The sequence below is a fragment of the Falco punctatus genome (assembly GCF_963210335.1).
Source record: "Falco punctatus genome assembly, chromosome: Z".
Classification (NCBI taxonomy): Eukaryota; Metazoa; Chordata; class Aves; order Falconiformes; family Falconidae; genus Falco; species Falco punctatus.
Window position 1 is genome coordinate 45,351,511 of NC_137586.1, and position 24,489 is coordinate 45,375,999.

A 24,489-nucleotide genomic window follows, 5' to 3' on the forward strand; every position below is an offset into this window, starting at 1 on the left:
AAAAAAAAAAGAAAGAAAAAGAAAAAAGAATAAAAAGGTCATCCTATTTCCCCAAATCTCTAGAAAGAGCAGTTAATAGATGTTTATGCCTGATCACAATTCTCTCAAGTTGCTAGCTTTTATCTACAGTTGGAAGTCATACTAAACATGTTTTAGTTTTGTTTCTTGATCTTAATAATTTGCACTAGAGTATCGTATTTTCTATTATCTGCCACTTAAACAGCATCAGCTTCTAAACAGCAAGGGCTTCTTTTTTGAGTACGGAGAACCCCTCAAGAAGTCAAGACAGTAAGACTGGTGTAAATGAAATCAGAATCAGGCCTATGTTGAGAGGCAAATAAGATCAATGCACAGGAAATACTCACCAGGAAAACTGGTGCAAGAAAGTATCTTCTTAAGTACCTGTATACTTTTTTTACCATTACAGAAAAGGCAACTTAGGAAGAAAAATTTGAAGTTTAATGGATAAAGTTTTTTTTTTAATGTTATCATAGTGTCAGCAGGAAGGGAGATGTTTAAATGAGTTTCTAAAGCTTATTTTTCTTCTGGGTATCTCAGTGAGGAGATTACACTGAGATCTGCATTGAGATTACATTCCTGTAGCTATTTAAATACAGTTTATCACATACAAATAAGTTCCTATAACCCTTTTCCCTTCTGTACACACCCAAGGAAGCTATGGCAGTTCACAGATTTGTCAGATAACCCAAACGTAAATCTGACTACTGCATCACCCTTGGCAACTCTCCTTTCAGGTAGATTTGTGGAATCTTCTTTTGACTAGTTTTAAATGTTATGAAATTACATGTTCATACACAAAATGTAAAAATGTGCAAATAATCCTCCTATATCCACTACTGCATCTGAGGAAGATAAGCACACTGGAAGGTAAGTCAATGTTAATACACAGCAAAGGGTATTTAATTAAAAACAAGAACAGCTCAGCAATGTTTATGCTCAGTCTTTCCATTACACAGCATGACATCAAAAAGAACCCTATGCATCTACCTTCCCTACTTCCCATCTTGTGTCCACTCTGCTCCCATGTGCATGAGACTGCTGTTCACAATAAGGTAAAGTAACAGGTTTTGCCTGTCAGCAATGGCCTTTTCTTTTAACATTTTACTTATTAAGTGCCTGTTTGACTAAATTAAGCAGCCTCAACCAAGACACATCTTGCTTTCTAACATCTCAGTTTCAGTTACTATTATCTGCCAGTCCAAAGCACTAATTCATCTGAGTTCTTTCAGCTCCAAAACACTGGCTGTGCAGCCAAAAACACAAATAACACTACTGTGCTTATTTCGGCTTATTTTACTGTGTTATTTTACTGTGTGGATTTTTCCTTTTTTTTGTGTGTGTGTTTTTTTGGTTTTGGTTTTTTTTTTTTTTGTTAAACTAGGAGATGGACCACCCTGCTCTCATGGCACAGAACACTATTTACGTTGCGATAGTTGACTGTGTAATACATCTGGCATTTTTGGGCAGGATTCCTGAGCTAGGGGCCAGAAGCCCTTAAGCAATCATTTAAGGGGGGGAAGAAATCATACAACTTGACTTAACAGTGCTCATTTCTAGTTTGCTGCACTTAGCTTTTGGTTGCTGACTGAAAAACAGAAATGCATCAGTCTGGTAAACAAGAGAAGGCTGTTTCTTTCTATTTATCTCCTTGTTAGTAAATGAAGGGTGTATTACAGTTTAAGGCTCAGTTCTAGCTTCAGGCATATGGGTGTACAATACCAGCTTTTCCTTGCACATGAGCAAAATACAGATGTTTCAAATATACAATGATTACTTGTATATTTGAAGCTGGAATTAAGTTCAGTACAATTCTCTAAAGGAGCAGCACCTTTGTAGAAAGAGTCAGGTTATAGTTCTGCTCATTCCCTTACCTCTTATATATTTTGCTCAAGCACTGAAATACTAACTTTTCCAAAACCAAGCAGAAGTTAAAGCCAAGACATTCATTCTAAAAACCAAAATTAAAATACTCCATACATCAGAACATCTATATGGTCAGCAGTTTCCATAAAGGACTTTTTACCTCATGAAACTACTGCTTCTGCCAAACTCAGGATGTTTATAGCAACTGAGGTGATGCTGAATGAAAATAACAGAGAAAAATCAATAATGAGTAAATTGTATTTACAGATATTAAACCAAGTTTACACAGCAAAAAAGGAATTAAAAAAATAATTTTATTTTTAAATTCTGAATTCAGTTACTCCTTGCAACTCCAATCCATCTATTTCTAGTGCAATGTTCAATGAAAAATCATTCCAAGTCAAAGTCACTCAATTGGATGAACATAGCTTATTGTACCCAGTAGTCATTGATCATATTTAGCACACTCTAAGTGGATAATAAAATAGCACAGATCATGTAAAACAGAAGCAAAATATTTTCCTGTTCTTCTTGATTTATGGGCACATAAATAAAGTGGTCATTGTATGATAGCATGCACTTTTAGTGCAGAAATCATACTTGCAAGAGCAGAGTTTTCTGTCATGAGACAGCATCTTGGGAATCTGTTACCCCAGTAAAGCATGAACAGTAGAAAACCATACAGTTTCTGTAAGTAATAATGAAATTTGTGTATCTTTATCTTTCTGAGCTCTGACAGGGGAATGCACTTCTTATTGCTGAACTGTCACTTAGCCCTTAAGGAGTCTTACTGATTTCTTCAGGTTTTCTCAGGTAGAGTAACTCATAAACACACATGAGGAAAAGACCTCCTGCATAATACAAGGCAGGAGAGACTAGAGAAATGAAAAGAAACAAAAGGCATACTGAAGATTAATAAGCATGACTGAAAAAATAGAAAAAAATTGTATAGTAGACACAAAGGAGAATGAACTTCTTAGTAAAATTCTGCATTCCAGCTCTGATGAACTCCAATAAGAGCAGCTAGAACCATGTATATCCATGCCATCATCTACAGAGAAAAAAAAGCACTGTGCAAAGGCTGCAAGACTGAACTGTATCCAATATACAGAAGAAAATGCCTGACAAGGAACAGCCCCACAAGGTCTATAACCAAAACGCTGTTTTAACCAATCAGAATATTCTTAAAAAGCTAGCTGTGGGGCAGAAAACTTTACAAGCATGGTTTTACCTGAGTGCTCATAGGTTGAAACATGTAATTCACTAAGTTAAAAGGATTGTGCATAAAAATCCATGAGTGTCAAAATGTTCCATTAGACACCAAAAGGAAAGCAGTTGCAGACACACTAAAACTATAGAGTCCTAGTGGACAGAGCTCCAACAGGTCATAGGGAGGTCAGCTTTGAAGGAGAAATCCAAATGAAATATAAACATGGCATTGTGGAAACCAGACAAATCTCCCATAGCTTTGTCCAGCCAGCACTAATCTAGGCATCAGCTGTGGTGCATAATCCAAACAAAGGGATCAGTCGGTTCATACATCTGGAAGCTGTCATATTTTGGAGCCTCCTAACAGTTACGTGTAACTGTAACATCCACTTGAACCCAACAGCCTTTAAATGTGTTGAGCAGTAAGGAACTGATACATGTATACACTATGTAGCATTACTACTTCCTGGGGAACCACCACAAATACTACTTAATAACAAGGCTTGGACCTTCTCTTCCCACGGAAAAAATAAATCATGAAAATGGATGGAGTCAGGGTGAGGAGGTAGAGTTTTCCTTAATGCATTCTCTGTTGAAAGCAAGTCTGAGTACCCATGGCTTTTAGAGTTCATTCTTGTCTGAATCCAGTGTCTGCTAAGGAATAATGAGAAAAGAAAGCCCGCTCTCTACAAGAAAAAGTCAGCCCGCTTAGCGGGTAACAGGAGCTGGTAGTAGACCTCAAACCACTCACCACCACTCCATAGAGCACCATAACTCCACAGCAGCAGCCAGCCCTACAGCTGAGCTAGCTCTGCTGCTTGCCTACATACCCCTTGTTCCTGCTCAGCAGCAGTGGCATCAGGACACAACAATAAAACAATGTTGCTTTCAGGTGTTGTATTTCACTCCAGGATTTCTGTCCTGAAATCTCCAAGCTCACCAGGACTACAGAAATGCCTTCACATGCTGTTCATAAGCAGCAAAATCCCCCAGAGTGCCAGATCACACTCAAAGCTCAGAGGAGAGGAAGAGGGGAATGATGCAGCCAAGTTATTGTCCAGTTTAAATGTATGTTTCAACAGGGAAGGAAAGAGACCCTTCCACACAAGGATCTGTAGGGCACATTCTAGAACAGACATTGGCGGTAGCGTATTAAGCTTGGAAATAACAATGAAGATTAATTTTCTCCAGTCTTGAGTAAATTAAATGCTTCTAAAGTCTGAAAGGCAGAAGGAACAGTGCAACCATGCACTTACAGCTTAGGGGGTGCCAGTTCTACAGGACCCTTCTCTTGCCCTTCACAGAACAGGTAGAGCAGGGGCACACCGTTAGGCTGCTGCAGCTTTGTACATGGGTAAGGCCTGGTTACGCTAAAGTGCTTTCAAGTTCTGCCACTATATTTAGTGAGTTCAGGATTTCGCCCTTCACCTTCCCAATGGCCAAAGAATGGTCACATGTAATACCTTCATCTTACAGATGAAAGAGAAATTTTAAACATTGAAGCTGGTTTGTTTGGGTTTTTGTGAGGGTTTTTGATGAACATTTTTAGCAAGGATCACCAACTCTGAACAGTGATATGGACAAGATGGAACTTAACAGAGACCCCCAGTGATTTTGACTTTAATAGCAGGCCCTTGAAAGACGACAATCAAACACCTATATATCTAAAACCTTTAAACATCTTTTCTCAACAACTTCCAATACACAGAAACAGAGGGAGTTCAAATTCATGGGAACATAACAACTACTGTCCTGATGTTTTTACCCACAAACATCATGTAAAGCTTAACTATTAGAATTTGATGTTATTTTTCAAAACAGAAGCAGGGACTGAAATACTCTTTCATTTCGACAAGTAAACATTAAAAAGAGCATGTTGCCCAGATGACCATCACATGGAAACACCACTGCTACTTTCACATTTGAGAAACCACATAATATATAACCATACTTAATTCAAACAAAACAGCAGACTTGGAAATTTTCCAGATAAACACCTTTCAATGAACTTCAATATGCAATGAGGAACATAACACAGTGCAAGACAGTATTCAGAGATAAGTAAGATCTTATATCACCTGATCCACATGAAACTAACAAATGTGGTGATGTGATCACAGACAACCCCTCAGACTGCCACACAGCCTACCAGCAACCCACCTCAGATTCATCAGCACAGTAACTCCTCCTCTTCTGCCATCTGCACTATGTCAATGTAGTGATGGACATGCAAGCACACCTAAAACAGTACTACTCTGCTGCTGTGCACAAACGTGCATGTTTGTGGGAGAACAGAATTATAGCCAACCGGGTCAATTCCTGCTAACTGTTTCCAAACCAAACTCCATGTTACTCCAGTCCACTCAGGTAAATTTGTATCCTTGAAACAACAAATTCAGGAAGATCTGTTCCTTTACTATTCTTTTTTGTTTCTCCAAAGAATACTAATGTTAAGTCAACCAATGCCTTAGGCAGAACCTAAGAATAACTTTCCTCTATTGGAAACCTGCACTTGATCTTGCTGGATTAAGCCAACTGAGAATCCGTGGAAATACTGGCTCCTCCATCACTCACACACCTTGCTCATTTTCACCTAGATTAATGTATTTTAAGATGGGTCAGTCATAAATACTACAGTAAAGGAACCTTATTTTTGCCCCTTTAAAGAAAACCATACTACAAATAGCTCAAATCTTCACTTGCAAACTCATCCTGCCATATGTATTCAGTCCTAATTCACTTGCAATTAGAACACACTCACTTTATTCCAAGCAATAACCTGAACTATGAGCTACAGCTAGTGCAAAAAGTGCAGAAAACAAGAAAAGAAGGAAAGAACACCATGACCTTGAATCTCTTTAAGAAGAAAAAATAATGAAGAAAGTGAAGGGAAAAAAATCCCAAGACAAAGGTGACATGAAATAAATTATCAAGGAACAAGACTAGACCACCTCTCCCCTCATGAGCTGCTCCAATTAACACCATTCAAGGCTCTGAAGTAGCCAAATTTCAAGCTCCACTTAACAGAACCTTCTCTGGAGCCAGAAAACTACCTTCTTTCAGAAGCAGAGGCTGTGACTTTACATGTGTGACTGCTGTTCACACACAGGGTCTCTAGACTGCTTATTAGAGTGGTAGCAAAAAACATAACCAGTTATGGGCATGATTTCTTTTCCATGCAGAGTACTTTCTAGTTATGAATAGATGTTTCTAAAAGCACATCTGTGTCCAACAAAATTCAGTCACAGAGGAAATCAATGCAAAGCCCTTTTTTTCCTCTCAAGGGTGTACAATGTATAAAGATGCTAAACAGTCTCAACAATTCCAGTATGCATGGACACCCACCTATAGAAGTGCAACTAAAGCTGAATGGCTGTGGATAACAGAACTGTCATTAAAATGCCAGTCCAGAATTTGTTTGGCCAAGAAACTAAAACAAGTATTCTCCAGTAGCAAGTTATGCACATAGGGATGACAGACCTGCTGATGGGCTGAGGGGAAACAGTTATGTGTCCCAGTCAAAGACTCCAGAAAGCCAGAATACAAGACAGAAGCATGGATGCAGAGCACACTGTGGGGGACACAGTAATAAGTGAAGTGCTCTGAACAGCAGCCAGAGGAGGATTGTGTTTTAAAAAAAAAAAAAAAAAAAAAGAAAAAAAGCTACTGTACAACATTTAGTGCCAAGAAACAAGCTGAGAGGAAAGCCACTTTGGTATCAGGAGGCTCAGAGAAGGCCAAGAGTGCTGGCACAAATTCTGAAGGAGGAAGACTACTATAGGAAAACTGAAAGAATGATATTTGGAGATCTGTTTTTCTTTTTCTCTCTTTGAAAGTTTGCCTACCAGGTGGGTTTCTAAACTTATGTAAATATTTCAGCCATAATAGCTTCAGGGCCAGACTAGTAATCATTTATCTTGGAATGTGCATGGTCTTAAAACTCATTCAAACTTCACTTCACTATTTTTAATTAATTGTGTTATGCTTTTAAAGCAGCCATTTACTTCCAGCAAAATTCAGTGCTCTATTATGTTCCATGCTCCATGGTTTTCAGAAATATACCATACAAAACCAGTTTCTTTACATAAATAGTGGCAATTTATTCAGCAGTAATAACTGTAAAAAGCTTCAGCAGCAAATCAAAACTATTACTTGAAATACATTTCAAGTAATCTCTTACTCTACACTGCACGTACAGGACAACCAGGTGATCAGCCCCAGCCAGCACAGGTTTATGAAAGGCAGGTCGTGCCTGATGAACCTGATCTCTTTCTAAAAGATGACCTGCCTAGTGGATGAGGGCAAAGCTGTGGATGTTGTCTACCTAGACTTCAGTAAAGCCTTTGATGCTGTTTCCCACAGCATTCTCCTGGAGTAAATGGCTGCTCATGGCTTGGACAGGTGTACTCTTCACTAGGTAAAAATCTGGCTGATGGCTGGGTGCAAAGAGTGCTGGTGAGTGGAGCTACATCCCGCTGGCAACTGGTCACAAGCGGTGTTCCCCAGGGCTCAGTACCAGGGCCAGTTCTGTTTAATATCTTTAGTGACAAGCTGGACAAGGGGATTGAGAGCACCCTCAGCCAGCACACAGGCAACACCAAGCTGGGGGCAAGGGCCTGAGGCAGGGAAGTGTTGACCTGCTGGAGGGCAGGCAGGCTCTGCAGAGGGATGTGGACAGGCTGGATCAATGGGCCAAGACCAATTGTATGAGGCTCAACAAGGTACAATGCCAGGTCCTGCACTGGGTCACAACAACCCCACGCAACCCTGCAGGCTTGAGGAAGAGCAGCTGGAAAACTGCCTGGCAGAAAAGGACCTGGGGGTGTTGGTCAACAGCCAGCTGAACGGGAGCCAGCAGTGTGCCCAGGTGGCCAAGAAGGCCAACAGCATCCTGGCTTGTATCTGAAACAGTGTGGCCAGCAGGACTAGAAGGGTGATGGTCCACCTGTACCCAGCACAGGTGAGGCCACACTTCAAGTACTGTGTTCAGTTTTGGGCACCTTGCTACAAGAAAGACATTGAAGCACGCATTGAGGCTCAAGGGAGATCTTACTGTTTTACAATTACCTGAAAGGAGATTGTAGCCAGGTGGGGGCAGGTCTCTTCTCCCAGATAACAAGTGATAGGACAAGACGAAACGGCCCCAAGTTGTACCAGGGGAGGTTTAGATTGGATATTAGTAAAAATTTCTTCACGGAAAGGGTTGTCAAGCATTGGAGCTGCCCAGGGAAATGGCTGAGGCACCACCCCTGGATGTATTTAAAAGAGGTGTAGATGTGGCAGACTTGGCAGTGCCAGGTTAATGGTTGGACTCCATGACCTCAAAGGTCTTTTCCAACCTAAACCATCCTATATTCCTGCATTTGGCCAACAAACGTGTATGAGGAAAAAAATGACAAACCAAACTTTGCCACAATGTCACAGGGACCTAAAAAAAAAAAAAAATCCACAACCAAAAAAACCCAGATGTTCACAATTGTTTGCATTAGTATTTCAGGTACACAGGACCTAGTGACCACTATACTCTGAATGGACATCTCTGCCTATGGATGGCCTTCTGTACTGCCTGCTCTGTTTCTCAGAGCTGTTGGCAGCAGATCTCATCATATTTTGGTCTCCTGGACTACAAGGACCAAAAAAGTTCAGTTGGTAACACATTATTCTCCAAAACAGAAAAACCAATGCTCACTAAATGACCCATGAACCTCATCCTGACCTCAATATTGCTGTTACCTACAAGGATGGAATCTGGTCCTATATACCCTAATTCATCCATAGGGTGGGTCAGACCACCTTCGTAACAGCCACTAACTTTGTGCTCACCACTAGCTTTTCCACGCACGCACATACAGAGAGCTATTTAGTAATGAGTATTTATGCAGCCTTCCATATTAACTTTTATAAGCAAAATTCTGCTGCAATCAACTTTGACATAAGCCCAGAGTAACTACTGCAATCAAGGAACTGTTTTCACATCAACCTAGCTAAGGGGGGAACGTGATGCTAAGTAAATAATATTTGCCCCCAGAAAAAAAACAAACAAAAAAAAAAAACCCCACCAAAAACCCCAACTCCCTCGGCAGCCTGGAGCCATGCCTCTCCGAGCAGGGCGGGCAATCCGCCTGGCCCGGCTGCCCCGCTCCCTGAGGGACACACAGGGCCTGCGAGGGGAGCGTTGGCGACACCACTCTGCCCACCCCGCACCCCCCCGTGTTTTCCTCCGGGGTAGGGGGGCGTCTGTTTCAAACGGCAGCCCGGGAAGCCCCGGCGCCCCCGGTGCCGCTCCTCTCCTTCACCAAGCCCGGCCTACCTACACCGGCGCCTTCGAGCTGGGCCTGGAGGAGGCGCTGCCCGCCCCGGGCACCGCCCGCGGCCACCCCGCTACTGGCGGCCGCGGCCGGCCTGGGCCCCGCTTCGCCTCGGAAGCCTTTTGTTGGTTTTGGTTTGGGTTGGGTTTTTTCTTTTTTTTTTTTCCCTCCTCTCCCCCCTTTTTTTATTTTTTTTGTTTTTTTTTTTTTTTTTTACCTTGAGACAAACGCTCCCCCCCGCCCCCGCTTGAAAGCCGCCCAAAAAACAGGACCACACACAGACACCCGCCCTGCCGTGCTCCTCGCTTCCCTCCCCCTCCCCCCGCCGCGGGCGCACGCACTCCCAAAATGGCGGAGGGGAGCCTCCCGGCAGCGCGGCCACCTCCCACCGCCGACGGGAACGCAGAGACCCGCCGCCCGCAGCCCTTCCGCACGGACAGACGTGCCAGTGGCGCGGACGCGGGGTGGCTGGGGCGGTCTCGGCCGCCGCCCCCCGTGGAGTGCACGGGCCTGCCACCGCGGCCCCCCACGAGCAGGGAAGTGGTACGCGCCGCCCGGGGCCGCGCGCGCCCCGGCCCAGCGCCCGCCGCCCCCCTCGAGAACCGGCCGCCCAACCGCGCCGCGGGGTGCCCCGCCGGCGGTGGGCCCTCCCCGGCGTGCGGGGCGGCCCCCCCCCGCCCAGGCGTACGCGCCCAGGCACTGCGGCCTCCGCCGCTCCAACACTCTACCCGACCGGCCAGGCGGGGAGAGGGCGGCGGCAGCAAGGCGGGGGGGGGGGGGGGGGGGGGGGGACCCGGGACGGACGGACCGACCGACCCCGGACTTACCTTCCACCCACAGCTCTTCCACGTTGGTTTCCAGATTAGCTGCCCTTAATCCTACAGCGAAAGCCCCAAATATCAGGAGGCCGACAACCAAAAACTTCCCGCAGTTTTTCTGAATGTAACAGCCCAGTTTAAATAGCAGTCTCTGAAACTTTGCTCGCAGCCACAGCGGCGCTTTTCGTCCCGTCGCCTTCCCCTGCAAGGCAAGAAGAGGTCAGTAGTTGAGGGGCCGCAGCAGGCCGCCCGACGCGCCCGGCCTGGGGCACGGCGGGGAGCGCCCCCCGCCCTCCCACGGGGGCCGGCTCGCGCCCCTGGGGCCAGGCTCCCACGCAGCGTCCCTGGGGACCGGGGAGCGAGCACGACCGACAGCTCAAGCGGGCGTCCTGCCAGCAGGGCCCTGGCCCCACCACCCGGCCAGGCGGCCACCTCCGGCTGGGCGCCTGCACAGGCCACGATGTACCTGCTGGTCGCCGTCCTCGCCCCAGACCAACACACGAGTTGGGTGTGACGCCACGGCATCAGACCCCTGCGCCCTCGCCTGTGCTGCCCGCCACGCTCCTGTCGTGCCCAAGACACCGCCAGCAGCCCAGGCTGCAAAGCATTTCGCGCTGGCAAGACCCGCGGCTCCAGGGCAGGAGTAACCACATCCGATGAACCTCAACAGCCACAAGAAAGCCCCTTTTCCTGTTCTCCTTAGACCCCTGAAGGGCTGGGGCTAGGGGGTGAGGGTGGGTGACAGAAAGCTAGTCGGTAGGAGTTTGCTGCCGTTTCCCCAGCTCCCTGCTCCGAGCAGAGGTTTGGTGCTGAGGCAGCACCCACGTGGTGAGCAGTGCCGTAAGATCAGAAGTAATTCATTTCCATAGAGTTTGGAGACGCTGTGTGATCTGAATTAGGAAGTAGAGCAGCCATCTGTAAGTTACGACAATATTTGTGAACGGAAGAGGGCAGCCACATGGATTTTTTTTTCTCCTCCTTTCCCCTTCTTACAAAGCCTAGAAATCCGCTCCCTGAAGTGAAACCATCCTTGCAGCAAGGCAGCTTTTCGAGTTTGTTTACTTTGAACATTTTTTGGCCGCCTGAGATTGGAGGCCGGGGTCGTCCCTCCGCCCCGCCCGGGCCGGGCTTGCGGAGCGCTCCGGCTCCTCCAGCCCTCCGCGGGGACCGGCGCGACCTGCGCCGCAGAGCTAAAGTAGCGATTTGTTTACGGCCCTCGCCTCTCCTCCGATCGACGGGGGAAGAAAACGCCGGGGTGCAGGCATTCTCTGCTGCGGGACGCCCCCCTCTCCGAAGGCAGTCGCCGTACCGGCGCTCGGCGGAGAACTTCACAAAAGCACAACTTCTGCCAAAAAAACGGCCGCCCGCTTTCCCCCCGGCCCGGCCGGGAGCGGGTGTTGCCGGGGTCGCAAGGCGCTACGAAGGGATGGAGAGGCGGAAGGGAAGCGGAGGGGGAGCGGGCCGGGGGCTAGCCGGCAGCGAGCCGAGGCCGTCTCAGGAAATTTAAGCGGAGGACTGCTCCGCAGCACGAGCACGCACAGGGCACGCACGGGCGAGAAGGGAGGGAAGGAGGGCACTCTCTCCCGCACTGAAGAGTCACAGACGTCCCTCTCTTTTTTCCCAGCATTTTATTGGTGGCCGTTTCATTTCCATCTCCTCCTTCCACCCCCACGAGAAAACACACCACCCCTCTCCTTCCCCGCCGAAAAACAGCGCTAGCACTAGCGTGTTTCTCTGGAAAAAAAAGAGAGATTGAAAGCACCTTTGAAATCTGCTCCAAGGCGAAAGCCGCATCGCAGTAGCTTGGCCGCTGCAGATACTCCCGGTCGGGGGCCGCGGCACGCCGATTCCCTCCGGTCCTTCGTCGCCTCCCGCCGCCGCTCCTCGCCGCCCGGCCGGGGTGGCCGCCGCCGCCCGCACTGCTGCTGGTCTCCGGCTCCGACGCGTTACCGGCCGAGGCCATGTTGCCGCCACCGGCGGGACAGGGGAGCTGGCGCTGCCGCCTCCGCGGCGGGGCCCGGGGGCCCGGGGGCGCGGCGGGGCCGCGGGGGGCTGGCGGCGCTGCGGGCCGCGGGCTGCTGCTGCTGCGGGGGCTGCTGCCGCCGCCGCCGCCGCTGCTGCTGGGGCTGCTGCGGCACGGCCGCCTCACGCGGGGCGCGGGGCGGCGGCTGCCGCCGCGGCCGCTCCGGCCGAGTCGGTCCCCGCGCCTCCCATTGCCACATCGCGCGCGGACCCCGAGCTGCAGGCGGCCGCTCCCCGCGCCCGGCGAGGGCGGGCGGGCGGGCGCGACCCCCGGCCCCCCCCGGCTGCCACCGCCCTTTCCTCCGCTCCCGCTGAAATCGCCTCCTCCGGCCGCCGCTGCCTCAGGGAAGCCGCTGTCCGCGGCGGGGCTCAGCGACGGCGGCGGGACGGCTGCGCGGCCGGCCGCGGCGGCTCCTGCTGCTGCTGCGCTGCCTCGCCGCACTGCACCATCCTGCCTCAGCGCCGGGGTGCTTCCCGCGGGCCGCGGGACCGGCGGGGCTCCGCGGTCGGCCCCGCCGCGGCGGCGGGCAGCCGGCTGCCTGACGCTCTCCCCCGGCGTGTGCGCGGCAGCACCGAGCTGCAGCTCCTCGGCTCAAGAGATGAGATGAAGAAGAAAAAAAGGACTCTCTCCATTTGGATAAAGGGGGGGGGGGGGGGGGGGGGGGAGTATGAGAGGAGAGCGAGCGAGAGGGAGAGGGAGAAGGAGGAAAAAAAAAGAGCTGAGAGCCCGCCCCCGGGGCTGTCAGATGGCTTGGGTTTCTGCGAGGCGATTGGCTCGGGGAGGGCAGAAATTACTCAGCAAACATGACTATTATTAGCTGCTTAGCAACAGCTCACCAAAGTAGAGAGACCACCCAGGCCGGCAACCCTTGTGTGTGCATCTCCAGCTTCAGGGGGAGCCTTAAAGTGATCCAGCCTTCTTTGCATGCAATACTTCCATTAAGGAATGCCTCCCCCCCGCACCCCCCTCCCCCTGTTCTTCTTCGTTTTCTTTTCAAGAAAGTTTTTCCCTTCCCCCCCCCCCCCCCCCCCCCGCCCCGGGACGCTTGCAGACGAATACACGCGCGGAACTTTCTCGCGATCGACGTTCAGAATTATGTTTTCCCCTTTTAAAAAAGAGAGGGAAGCGGGGCAAAGCAGCATTAAACGGTTTCTAAAGCCCTTAAAAGAAAATCCTTTTAGAGGCACCTTGGCCTCAAGCCGCAACAAATACTGGGAGGTCCGAGCTGAATTCCCAGGCTTGCAGAAATAATGACAGGGTGGTGGATACTGCGGTAGAAAGTGCCAGATTTTTCTCCCTCTCTCTTTAACTAAAGAGGAGACTTATTTCCTTGCAAGAAAACCACTCTGTCCAGTTAGAAAAACACAATGAAAACTCAACACTTGAGGGATTTAAAGCCGCGCAGTAGCTAGCCTGTTTCAACTTAGGGCTCATTCTTTAACTGAAACCTGAGGAAAGCCAATTTTAATATGTTTTTAGTATAAAAGTCCATGAAACTCAGCCTGCCTGGCCGCGCTAAACACTTCTTGAACTATACGCGATTGTTTACTTTTTTGGCACCGCTTCTCCCCGTCTCTGTTCATTGAGAATCAGCCATTAATTGCTGCCGTTACAGCTGCGCGCATTACCCCCGGCCCCGGGACTTCGCGCCCCGGCCCCAGCGCGGCTCCCCGCGGAGGTTCTGCGCCCCGGCGGAGTTCCGTGCGCACAGGCGCGGCGGGCAGCGGGGAGCCTACCGCGCCCGGCCCGGGGAAGTGGCGGGGGGGACTGCCCTCCAGCAGGGCGGCTGCGAGGCGCGGCGGCTGTGCGTTCATTGAGGGGGGGGAGGCAGAGAAAGAAGAACGTGTGGGCACCCGAGGGGAGGAGGGCGCCGGCGGTGCCCCGGGGCTCAGGGGTTCTGCCCGCCACCGGCCGCCCCGTGGGGGGCTGAAGGGACGGGGCCGCGCTGCCAGGCACAGCCCCGGCGCCGCCAGCGGGGGCGGGTAGCGCCCCGGGGGCCAGGGACGCCGGCGGGAGCGGGCTGCGCACCGCACCGTACCGCCCGTGTGGAGGCTCTCTTCACCGGCTTCCCAGGGTCACAGCCGACGGTGCGAGGGTCCCTTTTGCTTTCCTCTACGTCCCACCTCCGTTTTTCCCACACTGGGAAACCTGCCTCCGGGAAGACCCGGCCGTGTGCTCCGCACGGGACTGTCCCCAGGAAAGCTGCCGGGAGCAGTGACCTGTCGCGCATGCACGCGTCGGTGCATGCATAAGGGCGAAGAAAATTCTAAAGAAGTTGGGGCTAAAGGCTGTTTTCTGTTGGAGGGGTGCAGTTGGCCAGCTTCAATTAAAGTTTCCGCTTGGGAAAGTGATGTCTATCTCACTCGGAACTGTGCCACTGCCTCCTGCTCAACTTGAACGGGTCTGATGGGGTGGCAGGGCTGGGGGATGGAGAAAGAAGGGATGGGGTGGAGAGGCGTTTTGGTTCGGCCTCCCAGCAGGCTCCAAAACCGAAGAAGAGTGTCCCGTCAAACACCTCAAGCCCCCAGAGCTGCCCTGCCTGCCTCCTGCCAGCCTCCTGCCTGCTAGGCTTCACACAATAGCCCAGCACCCGTCCTTGCTCCTGGATCCAAAACTCAGCCTGAAGACTCAAATTCAACAAGCGCTATCTTAATCTCCCCTCTCTCCCTGTGGTCTGGAGGGAATTTTTTTTTTAAAGCATACACAAGAGATGAATTACTGCAGGGATCTAATTGGCCTTGTTTCTGTATTTATTTTTTTTTCCCTTAAGGAAGAAGTGTCAGTGTAAAAGTCTCCACTTGGGTGGTCAGAGCAGTGGCTGCCCCCAGTTTGCCTCATAGCCGATGCCTGCGTGCTACATTCCTGGCGATAATGTTGTTCCTAATCAGTCTCCCCTTATTTACATTTGTAAGCGCTGCTGGCTGTGATATGCATGCCCTGTGTGTGCAACTGCTCCTCTACATCAAGGGCTTTTTCTGTCTTCAACTCACGGGAGTCCCACAGATTTCTTATCTCACACTTGCTCTGTGGTGAAGGCCTGAGGTGTCACCTTGCACAGAGTGGCTACAGCCTGTAGCCTTTTATACTTGGTCCTCCTGATACCTGGACCGCCAGGGCTGTCATACAAGAATCTCAAGTTTTTGCTCTGGTCACAGCAGCCTAATTTTGTAATGCTCTGCCTCTTACTTAGGTCACCTTTGTGCTTGTAACCCCTAATAATGCAGAGCTTCACACTTCTTCCAGCCAGGTGAGCGATCAAACCCCACGGAGGTTAACAATGGGTAACGGGTATTTACACTAATTTTACTTTAACACATTCTTCCAGGTTGCGCATCGCCTGTGGGGCACACCACCAAGAGCATTGCGCTGCTGGAGCATCTGGTTACCTCAATAAAGAAACGATGCAGAAACGAAACTCCAGTGCTTTGGCTTCCTTTTGTAGGGGCAACAAAAGAACTGACCCTGGCAGAAGAGCAGCTTGGGGGAAAATAACCTGATTTTGTCTATTTCCTCAGATTTTTGTCTCTCACGCACGTTTTCATTGCTCGAGGGCACAGCTCCGCCTCGGCCCCGAGCTCCACACGCACGCCTGACACTAGTGGCCTCCGACATCAGCACAGCCACAGGGCAGCACCTTCACCGGGTCTTGCCGTGCAGCCCGAGGCCCCCGCTGCCGCTCGGTGCCCCACCGGGCCGCGGGCGGGCGGGGGCTGCAGGCCGGCGGCGGCGCGCCGCGGGGAACCGCTCTGCGAGGAGCCGCTCTGCGGGGCAGCGCCGCTGCGCAGCGCCCGCGCCTGGGGAAGGAGGCGGCGGCACGGAGCGAGCCCTCTCCCCCTCCTCAGCCCTGGAAGAAAGGGAACTGCTCGAGCCAGCTTGTCAAAATAATGCGGCTAATTACCCCTGATCTCCTTTAATGGAAAGCCGCTCTGCAAGCCACAAAGGAGCAAATGAGGGATCTACAGCACCAACCCAGGAGCGCTGGCATTTTCTTCCGCGGAGGGCTGCGGGGAAATGTGCCTCCAGAGGAGCCTCCGGGGGTTCTGTGCTCCTCCCGCGCTGCAGCAGGCTCCCGGGGGAAGCGCAGAGCCCCAGAGCGCCCGGGGAGCTGCGGAGGACAGCGGCGGGAGCTGCAGCCCCTCTCCCTCCAAAAGCCGGAGGGCATCCCAGCCCTAGCAGACCGTGTCATATTCCACGAGGGCCTTTAGCTCTACAAGGCCAAGCCGTCGTCAAAACAGATTCTTTTCCTGGCAAAATGCCCTGCCACTTGCAGGACGTTAATATGCATAGAGAGGGGAAAGTTACACTGCACAATTTTTAGCCAGTCTGGACAGCACCGGGTCTGTGTAAAGATACAGCTCAAGTCTTGCGTTTGGAAGAAGGCAGGGCATTCATTTTTGTGATCTCTGCCATCGGGTCTTGCAGAAAAAAAAGCTGAGCGACACGATCTCTTTGACCCTCTGCTGGAGCAACAAATTTATTAGAGATATAGGCGTGAGAAATGAAAAGGAAGTAAAACAATTCAGGCTCATTGTATGTCTTTCTTTCATACTGCTAATCCGGTTTACACATCACGCCTACATGTCTCAATAGGGCTTTATACACTGTGGCAAAGGCAGAACAAAATAAAAGGTGTGTGTGTGTATGTGAGTGTGTGCGTGTGTATGCATGTGTGTGTGAAATAAGGATAAAAACAGAGAACCCCAAGACATATTAATTCAGAGTGGGCTGCCTGTTTTATATCTACTGGCTCTTGAAAGCAAATAGATTTTAAAGGATTCCTCCTCCTTCCCCCTCCCTCCTCTGACCTAACATTTCTAAACAATACTACCTCCCGTCCAGATACAGGACACACAGTGACCCTAATAGCCCTAAACCAGAAATTAGATACACCTATCAGACTGGTGCCGAAACGATGTGAGACCTTCTAACCAAAACTGTGAAATGCTATCTGGTTAGGAGCTAGCAGATGCCCACCTTGGCTCCAATGTTTCTTTTAAAACCACCCCGGTGACACGATGACACCAGATGTCTCCCCCATTCCCCTCCCCTCTTTTGCCTCCCCCCCTCCTCTCCTCCCCTGATCTACCTCCCACACCGGTGATAAGGCGGTGGCCAGGGGGAGATGTGTCACCGAACATCCTCTGGCCTCCTGTCCCTGGGAGCAGTGGGACAACATGTGCAAGACCAGTGACAGCAGCGCTGTAGTGGTCCCGACTATGCCAGGTACCAACCACATGCAGAGCCCGATCCTGGAGCCCGACTGAGGCCCCTATTCAACCTAACCTTAGGCACACCACGCATGTGTGCTGCCATAGCTGGAGAGCGACTGTCCCTCCTGTTCCCCACAGCTGTATGTTTTCACTGGCTGCGGGCGTTCAACCTGAGTTAAAAACTGAAGGAAAGGGCTCCTCAGTGTGCCTCGTTTAAGAAGCCTTATTCAGCTTTCCCAAGGAGAAAGAAGATGCAAACCCGCCTCTTCCCTGCGGGCCCTGTCCCGCGGAGCCCGCCCGGAGAGGGGTTTCTGCTCCCGCACGGCAGGTTGCTTGGGCCGCAGCGCACACAGGTGCCGGGATGCTGAGATCGGCGGCCCGTCCGCAGTCCTCCGCGGGGCCACACGGCCACCGCGGGGGCGACTTCCATCGGCGGCGAGGCGAGTCCCCCCCCGCGCCTCCCTACCGGGGGTTCCGAGCCACAGCACCGCCAAGGCGCGGTAGCCGGCCGGGAGAGAGGCACAGCCGTGCCCGGCCCCAGGGGCGCCCCGGCGCCCCCTGCCCCCGCCGCCGGGGCCCGCACCGAGCCCCCACCCCACCCTGCCCAGCCGTGCCCCGCGATGCCGTCCCCGCTCGGGCCAGACCCGGCGGGTGGGAGGCCCGGCCCCCGGCCCCCGGTGTGGCGGAGGACCCGGTCCCCCGGCATAGCCCCGGCCCCCGAAGGCTGGAGGGACGCTCCCCCCGCCCCCTCCACCCTCCCCGGGCCCCAGCCGCCATCGGCCCCGGCGAGGGCCCGCGCAGCTCCTCCAGTACCGCCCCGGCCCCCGGCCCCCGCCCCCCGCCCCGCGCCCGGGCCGTGTCCGCTGGGTTCCCCGGCCCCGTTGCGCCCCCCGGCCCCGCTGCGCCCCCCGGTCCCGCTGCCTCCCCGCCGTGGCCCGCCGGGGCTGCACCTACCATCGCTGCCCTTGCCGGAGCCGCTGGTGGGGAGCCGTGCCGGAGGGCTGGGTGCGCCCTCGTTCACTGGCACTGACGGCTTCAATGGGACATCGGGGTTTTCTTCCTCTGTGCTCCTTTTTCCCCAGTTTCTCTCTCTTTTTCTGTTTCTCTCTTTCTTTCCTTCTCTTTTCTTTTCTTTTCTTTTCTTTTCTTTTCTTTTCTTTTCTTTTCTTTTCTTTTCTTTTCTTTTCTTTTCTTTTCTCTTCTTTTCTTTTCTTTTCTTTTCTTTTCTTTTCTTTTCTTTTCTTTTCTTTTCTTTTCTTTCTTTTCTTCTTTCTTTCTTTCTTTTTCTTTTTTCTTCTTGTTTTCTTTCTTTCCTTCCTTTCTTCCTTTCCTTCCTTCCTTTCTTCCTTTCCTTTCCTTCCTTCCTTCCTTCCTTCCTTCCTTCCTTCCTCCCCTCCTTCCTTCCTTCCCTCCTTCCTTCCCCTCCCTCTCTTCTCCTCCTCCTCCTTTTTTTTTTTTACCCCAAAGGAACTGAAAGTGTAAAAAAATAACCCTCCTAGGTTGCAGGCATTCTGCAGAGTGCTGGGAAGCCTCACAATTACATGCCTGTTTCTATTAAGCAGCTCCATCGTCCTCCATGTGGGTGGTCTGGTTCTCAATAGGCAGGACCTGTCAGGATCACGTGACGAACCCGCAAACGTTACCCCTTTACAATAAACTTCAGGAAAAAAAGCAAAGGACGGGAGAGCCCCGCGCCGCCGGCCCGCACCGCTGCCCCACTGCGTCGTGCCCCGCACCGCTGCTCCCCCCCCGCAGCGCAGCGGACAGGTCTCCTCCAGCCTCTGCCTTCGCTCCCTGCTCCCACCCTGGGCTTCAAGAGCAGGGAGAGTGTGAAAGCTGCCAAGCGGTGGAGCTCACTTTCCTTGTCGAAAGGAATACACAGTTGGATGCGTAGGGAGAGGAGAGAGAAGCAGAGTTTTGTTTTGGCTGCTGAGGGCCCTGGGCTGCACCTGATTTAGTATGTTTGGTTCTAAAAGGTTTATGCCTGTTGTCCTCATTTTTGCTAGAGGTCACTAGAAAGTCAGCTTTCAGGTGGTGAAGCAGCGCAATGCAAGTAAGTTAGCTGCAGTGAATAACACCTAAACATTACTGGGGAAGAGCACAGCGATTTTCTTTTTTAAAAACAACATTTTCTTGAATAGTTACAAACAGGATGTAGACACTGCAGAAATTTACTACTACCTTTTTAGGGTCTTGTGGTGTCTTAAGTATCATTACAGGATCTGAGAGAAGCAATATCAAGTGTTGCTTCTGGAATAAGGCACATTGCAAGGAATAAATGGTGTGTCTTGGAAGACATCACTAGTTGTTTGTAGAAGATACTTTTCCTCTAGTCAGTCATATTTAGTTTTCTATCAGGTTTAGTATATCAACAATGTATTTTTAGAATAAAATATATTCCATGTTGCCGTAGTCTTGTGTCCAAGTTACCCGGATATTTCTGTTTGCAATACATTTAGGAAACAGGCTTCATGACTGGGCTCTGTGATTTCACACGACTTTTTTTGATATTATTTAGCAGTGTTTTATCTATATTGCTTCTGTTAGAGAATTCAGCTAATAGAAAATAATGTGTATCTTATGGTAATACATTCATTATCAAGACTAAAAAAATCATATAAGAAAAACTGTTAGGAAACATTTCACAATCAGATTTTATTAAAGAGCCTAACTCCATACATATTCTTATCTGCATAAAGCCAGGCTAGGCATCAAAATAATGAGCAAGAATGACATTTTGCCTACAAAACTGTTACTATTTGTACATGACAGAGGGGCTTGTGTCAATGATAAAGAGTTGGAAGAGCATGGGAAAAGACTTTTTACAGGATTTTTGAAGAGTGCATGAAAAACATACATAACTTTTTATGGCCTCAATGATCAATCACAGAGTCAGGTTACATAAGCAAAAGTCAGACAGCAGGGGTAGAGAGTGCATAGATGTCATGGTTGTAAGCCTGCCGTCTGTCCTCCCACCCAGCACATTCATTCTTAAATATTCCAGAGAAACTCATCATAACTCTTGATAATAAGTTCCAGCGGTTTCTGACTCTACATATTGGACAGGATAGCACCCACAGTGCCTAGCCTAACCATGCCATGGGGCCACAGGGCTGTTGTTTAAGCTGGTAAGAGGCAGAATAGCAAACCAGTCACATAAAGAATTAGCAACTATCCTGCTAGGGAAGAAAAGTGGGGCAAAGCAATGCAATATGCTAATGTGCAGTTTTAGAAAGGAGTGTGCAGTGTACAGACAAAGAATTAGAAACAACAAAAGCATGAGAATGTTAGTACAAGTCAGGGGTATTAAGAGAAAATAACCTGAGGAATATGACTCTTCACCTGTTCAACAGCAAAAGGACATCAGTGGTAAATACCAAAAGCATATCGGTGGTAAATACCATAGCTTTCATTGTGTCTTTCCTTTGCCAGTCTAATTCCTCCAGTTACTACCCAGCAAACCTGAGCATGTGTTCCAAAAAAATACCATAATCGGACATGAACTGTCCAGACATGTGACACGGATGAAATAAAAGAAAAAAAAATAGGCTTGTATGGGGGTGACCCAGAATGTTTCAGCAGGGTAAGGCAGGAGTAACAGTGCCAATTTCTTCAGTTTCTTAATTTTCTAATGCAGGTATTTAAACAAAGATGTTGCATATATCTGGGAAATTAAACCAGGGAAGAATTACTTCATAACAATCCTGTTTTCTATACTATACCCCTAAGCATCTCCTACTAGACTCTATTGGAGGCAGCATTGCTGGTCAGGCTTGGCACACTTTTTATTTATGGTCTTATATAGCAAATAGTTTGGCATTTAGTCTGTAATTTCACTAATTTATTATTTTCTAGTAGTAGCTATTACTAAATGGTAAGTAACCATTTATATCTGTATGTGTATACCTAATGGAACTTGTGGGCAAAAAAATAAATCAGTTGCTATGCAACCTATACTATCGGCAGAAGTAATGATTATCATCCATTGACAGTAACCTTTGAAAATGACAGGGAGCAAAATCCATAGCCTGACAAACATGAACCACCATGCTGTCCTGAATTGCTAGAAATGACTATGTGCACTCCCATTTGCAGATTTGATTGTCAGGAAGTGGTTACTCAAGCATGAAGGCTCAGAGGCTTCAGGTGGGTTGTCCCTAGTAGCATCTTTCACACAGGTTCCTGGCACAGACAGGTAACCACTACGGTGGCCAGTGCTGCCACAGTTACTATTCTATTATTTTTTTATTTGTGTTAATTACAAATATTAATCTGGAAGTTCATTCTGGTTCTGCTTGGATGTCAGTACTTCACAAGGGAAGGGAAGGGAAGGGAAGGGAAGGGAAGGGAAGGGAAGGGAAGGGAAGGGAAGGGAAGGGAAGGGAAGGGAAGGGAAGGGAAGGGAAGGGAAGGGAAGGGAAGGGAAGGGAAGGGAAGGGAAGGGAAGGGAAGGGAAGGTGAGAAAACTAAGCCAAAGCTGACTTTTCTACTGAAAGCCAGACATTCTCTCTCTATGCAGAACCATGCTGCAGGATCATATCCTATTTCATTCACCTTTGCTCCTATACTAATAAAGACTGTATTTCAATCCAATTCTGTACTTTTCTTCTGAGTACACTGTTGAAGGTCTTCAGCTCAAGCTATCTTGGTTGTAACTACAGGTGGTGCTGCCATGAAAACCATTCTGAACATGTGACAAGACCATGATGTCAATGACACCTCTGTTAGAGACACAGTAAAGGCAGAGAGCTGGCTAAGACTGAGAGAGCTGTCTCCAAGTCTTGCTATGGTCAGGGCAGCCTCATGCCTGGATGACTGAATCTGGTACCAGGTACCTGTGGGTCTGATGCTGAGGTGAAGCATGTTTCCAAGAATTTTAATTTTTTAAATGAAAAGTGTCCCTTATTACTTCAGTACTGACCCTCACTATCCATAAAAGGAGTACGGAGTTCTCATCACCCAGCATTTTAAAAGTCCCAGGTTTTTGAGCTCTGAGCATGTTCATCTCTGGAGTAAAAAAGGAGAAAGGAGAGAAGGAAAAGGAAGGTACTGATTGCTTTGCTTTCCGTTGTTACAGGGAGAAAGCACAGCTGTCGATTTAAGTCTCTTAGTCCTTTGCTACTTGTATCATGAGTATCTCGCAGACAATTGGTGATATAAGAAACCCTAGGAAAATTGTTCAGGTGGAAAAAAGATATCCAAAAACACAACCAGAAGTCTTAGGGCCAGCTAGGTTGTTTGCTCCGTTCTTCTGAAAACAGGATTCGTTCATATGACATTCCTGGAAGATGGTTGCCCAGTTTGGCTTTCAAAATCTCCTTCCACAATCTTTCTGCCCAAACAGCAGGGAGACCGTTTGTGGTTCTGACTGTTGGGAAGATTTTTTTCCCCAATGTCTAACTTAAATTTCCTTTTCTACAGTTCAGACATAGAACTTTTTGTCCTTTTAACAGTGAACATAAAGTTTATTTCCTTTCTCATTACCTAAAAAACGAAAATTTGATTATCCATGTCTTTCCTCAGTAGAATTGTAGACAATTTGTTAAACCTTTCTCCAGTGGCATATTTTCTAAACCTCTAATGAGTGTTATCATTCTTCCCGTGATGCTCCACAGCTGGTCCGAATGGTATGGAATCAAAGCTCACACAGTAGCTTTCACTACAGACCCCAGTGTGGAGTTTGACTTATTTGCAAATGTGGCATTTTTTCGCTTGTGCTGAGGATAAGGTCCACCACAACCCCCAGATCCTTCTCCTCATCTGTCCCTGAAGTCTTCACTTTAAGCATGTGTGTATGACACTGAAAAACAGATCTGTTCTACATTTTTGTATCATTTTAGCTGTTATAAAATCTTATTATTTTGTTATCCACTTTACTTTTTTGTCTTATTGCAATACAGTAAACTTGCCAGTAAAAGCCTGGCCATCATCAATAAAAACATGAAAAGTATTACCTTACCTCTATTGGGCCTTGTTAGAAAAAATGTGCTTGATAAAGTTGCAAGTAAAGCCAAAATTCACTGACTTAATTGAAAGATATTGTTAAAAAGGTTTTTTATTAAAAGTAGTCAAAAAATTAATAAGGGTGGGACGTCAGCTGCTGGGAACTAGCCTATCTTCCATAAGCCTTCGACAGTATATGATTTACATGGCAAATTCACTGATTAGCTAAGACTGATGGTTTAGTTTCAGAACGTCACATCAAGGATACAAGACCCAGTGTCATATCAGAATTCCTACCACACTAACAGAAAAGTAGAACTGAAGGAAACTGCAGAAAATAAGTAAGTGTTGTCCAGGCTGCACTCTCAGGCCATGCCCAGCTTGGTATTAGCACAATAAACTTGAGAAACCTGTTAGGCCATCCCTGGCCTAATGGCCATTCCCAGTGCAAGGGTTTTCTCAGGTTTATTGAGGTAATTAACCTAGTGCATAATGTTTCTGGTTCACGCAGGAAATACTGTGAACTCTCAGAAAGAATGCAAGTGACAGAAGGCAAGAGAGGCAGATCTTATGTATGGTCTCTTCTCCATCAGCCTCAAAGCTAGAGCTGTGAAGTTTCATGTGTGTGTGCCAGTGTATGTGGCCTTTTGCTAATCCTACACATCTGCCTAAAGGTGGTGCAAACCATCTCTAATGGACCAAAGATTTAATGAGAATCAGAAAAACAATAGAAGCAACACCATGTATTTGAATGGTTGTTAGGAATTTATCGGGATCTAAGAAGTGGAGTCACACCTTGTACCTATTGAAACCACGATGATAAATGAGGACTTGGATGTATGGTTAGGAGGACAAGTCAAAGAGGGTGCCACTCTTCGACATGATGCTTCTACTGCAGCGTTTCCCAGATCCATACCTCTCTATGGGAGAGAGAGGGACCCCCCTTCCAAGAAGGACTTGGAATTTGGTGAACAATCCCCTGGGAACACGAGCAGTAGTGGCCTTGGTAAGTCATGGGACTCTGCTAGGGTTTTGCTGACAAGTCATTCTTACCTGTCTGCCACGTGAAGAATTGTTACAGTAGGGCTAACAAT

General features: G+C 49.0%; 1 protein-coding gene across 4 annotated transcripts in view; it reads right to left on the reverse strand.

Annotated features, from left to right (window-relative positions):
• PTCH1 (patched 1) overlaps positions 1–21,820 on the reverse strand; it is a 76,137-nt gene extending 54,317 nt beyond the window's left edge. For 2 of the 4 annotated variants that reach the window (XM_080373207.1, XM_080373206.1), the window contains exons 1-2: positions 11,982–12,821; positions 10,229–10,421 (exon numbers count right to left, since the gene is read on the reverse strand). In XM_080373207.1, the coding sequence (XP_080229333.1) occupies positions 10,229–10,421; positions 11,982–12,182 (394 nt within the window). In that variant the 5' untranslated portion in view covers positions 12,183–12,821. Of the gene's footprint in view, positions 1–10,228; positions 10,422–10,685; positions 10,932–11,981; positions 12,822–18,406 lie in introns of those variants that run through there. The other 2 variants (XM_080373208.1, XM_080373209.1) reach the window with 2 other exon arrangements.
• Positions 21,821–24,489: the final 2,669 nt, after the last annotated feature.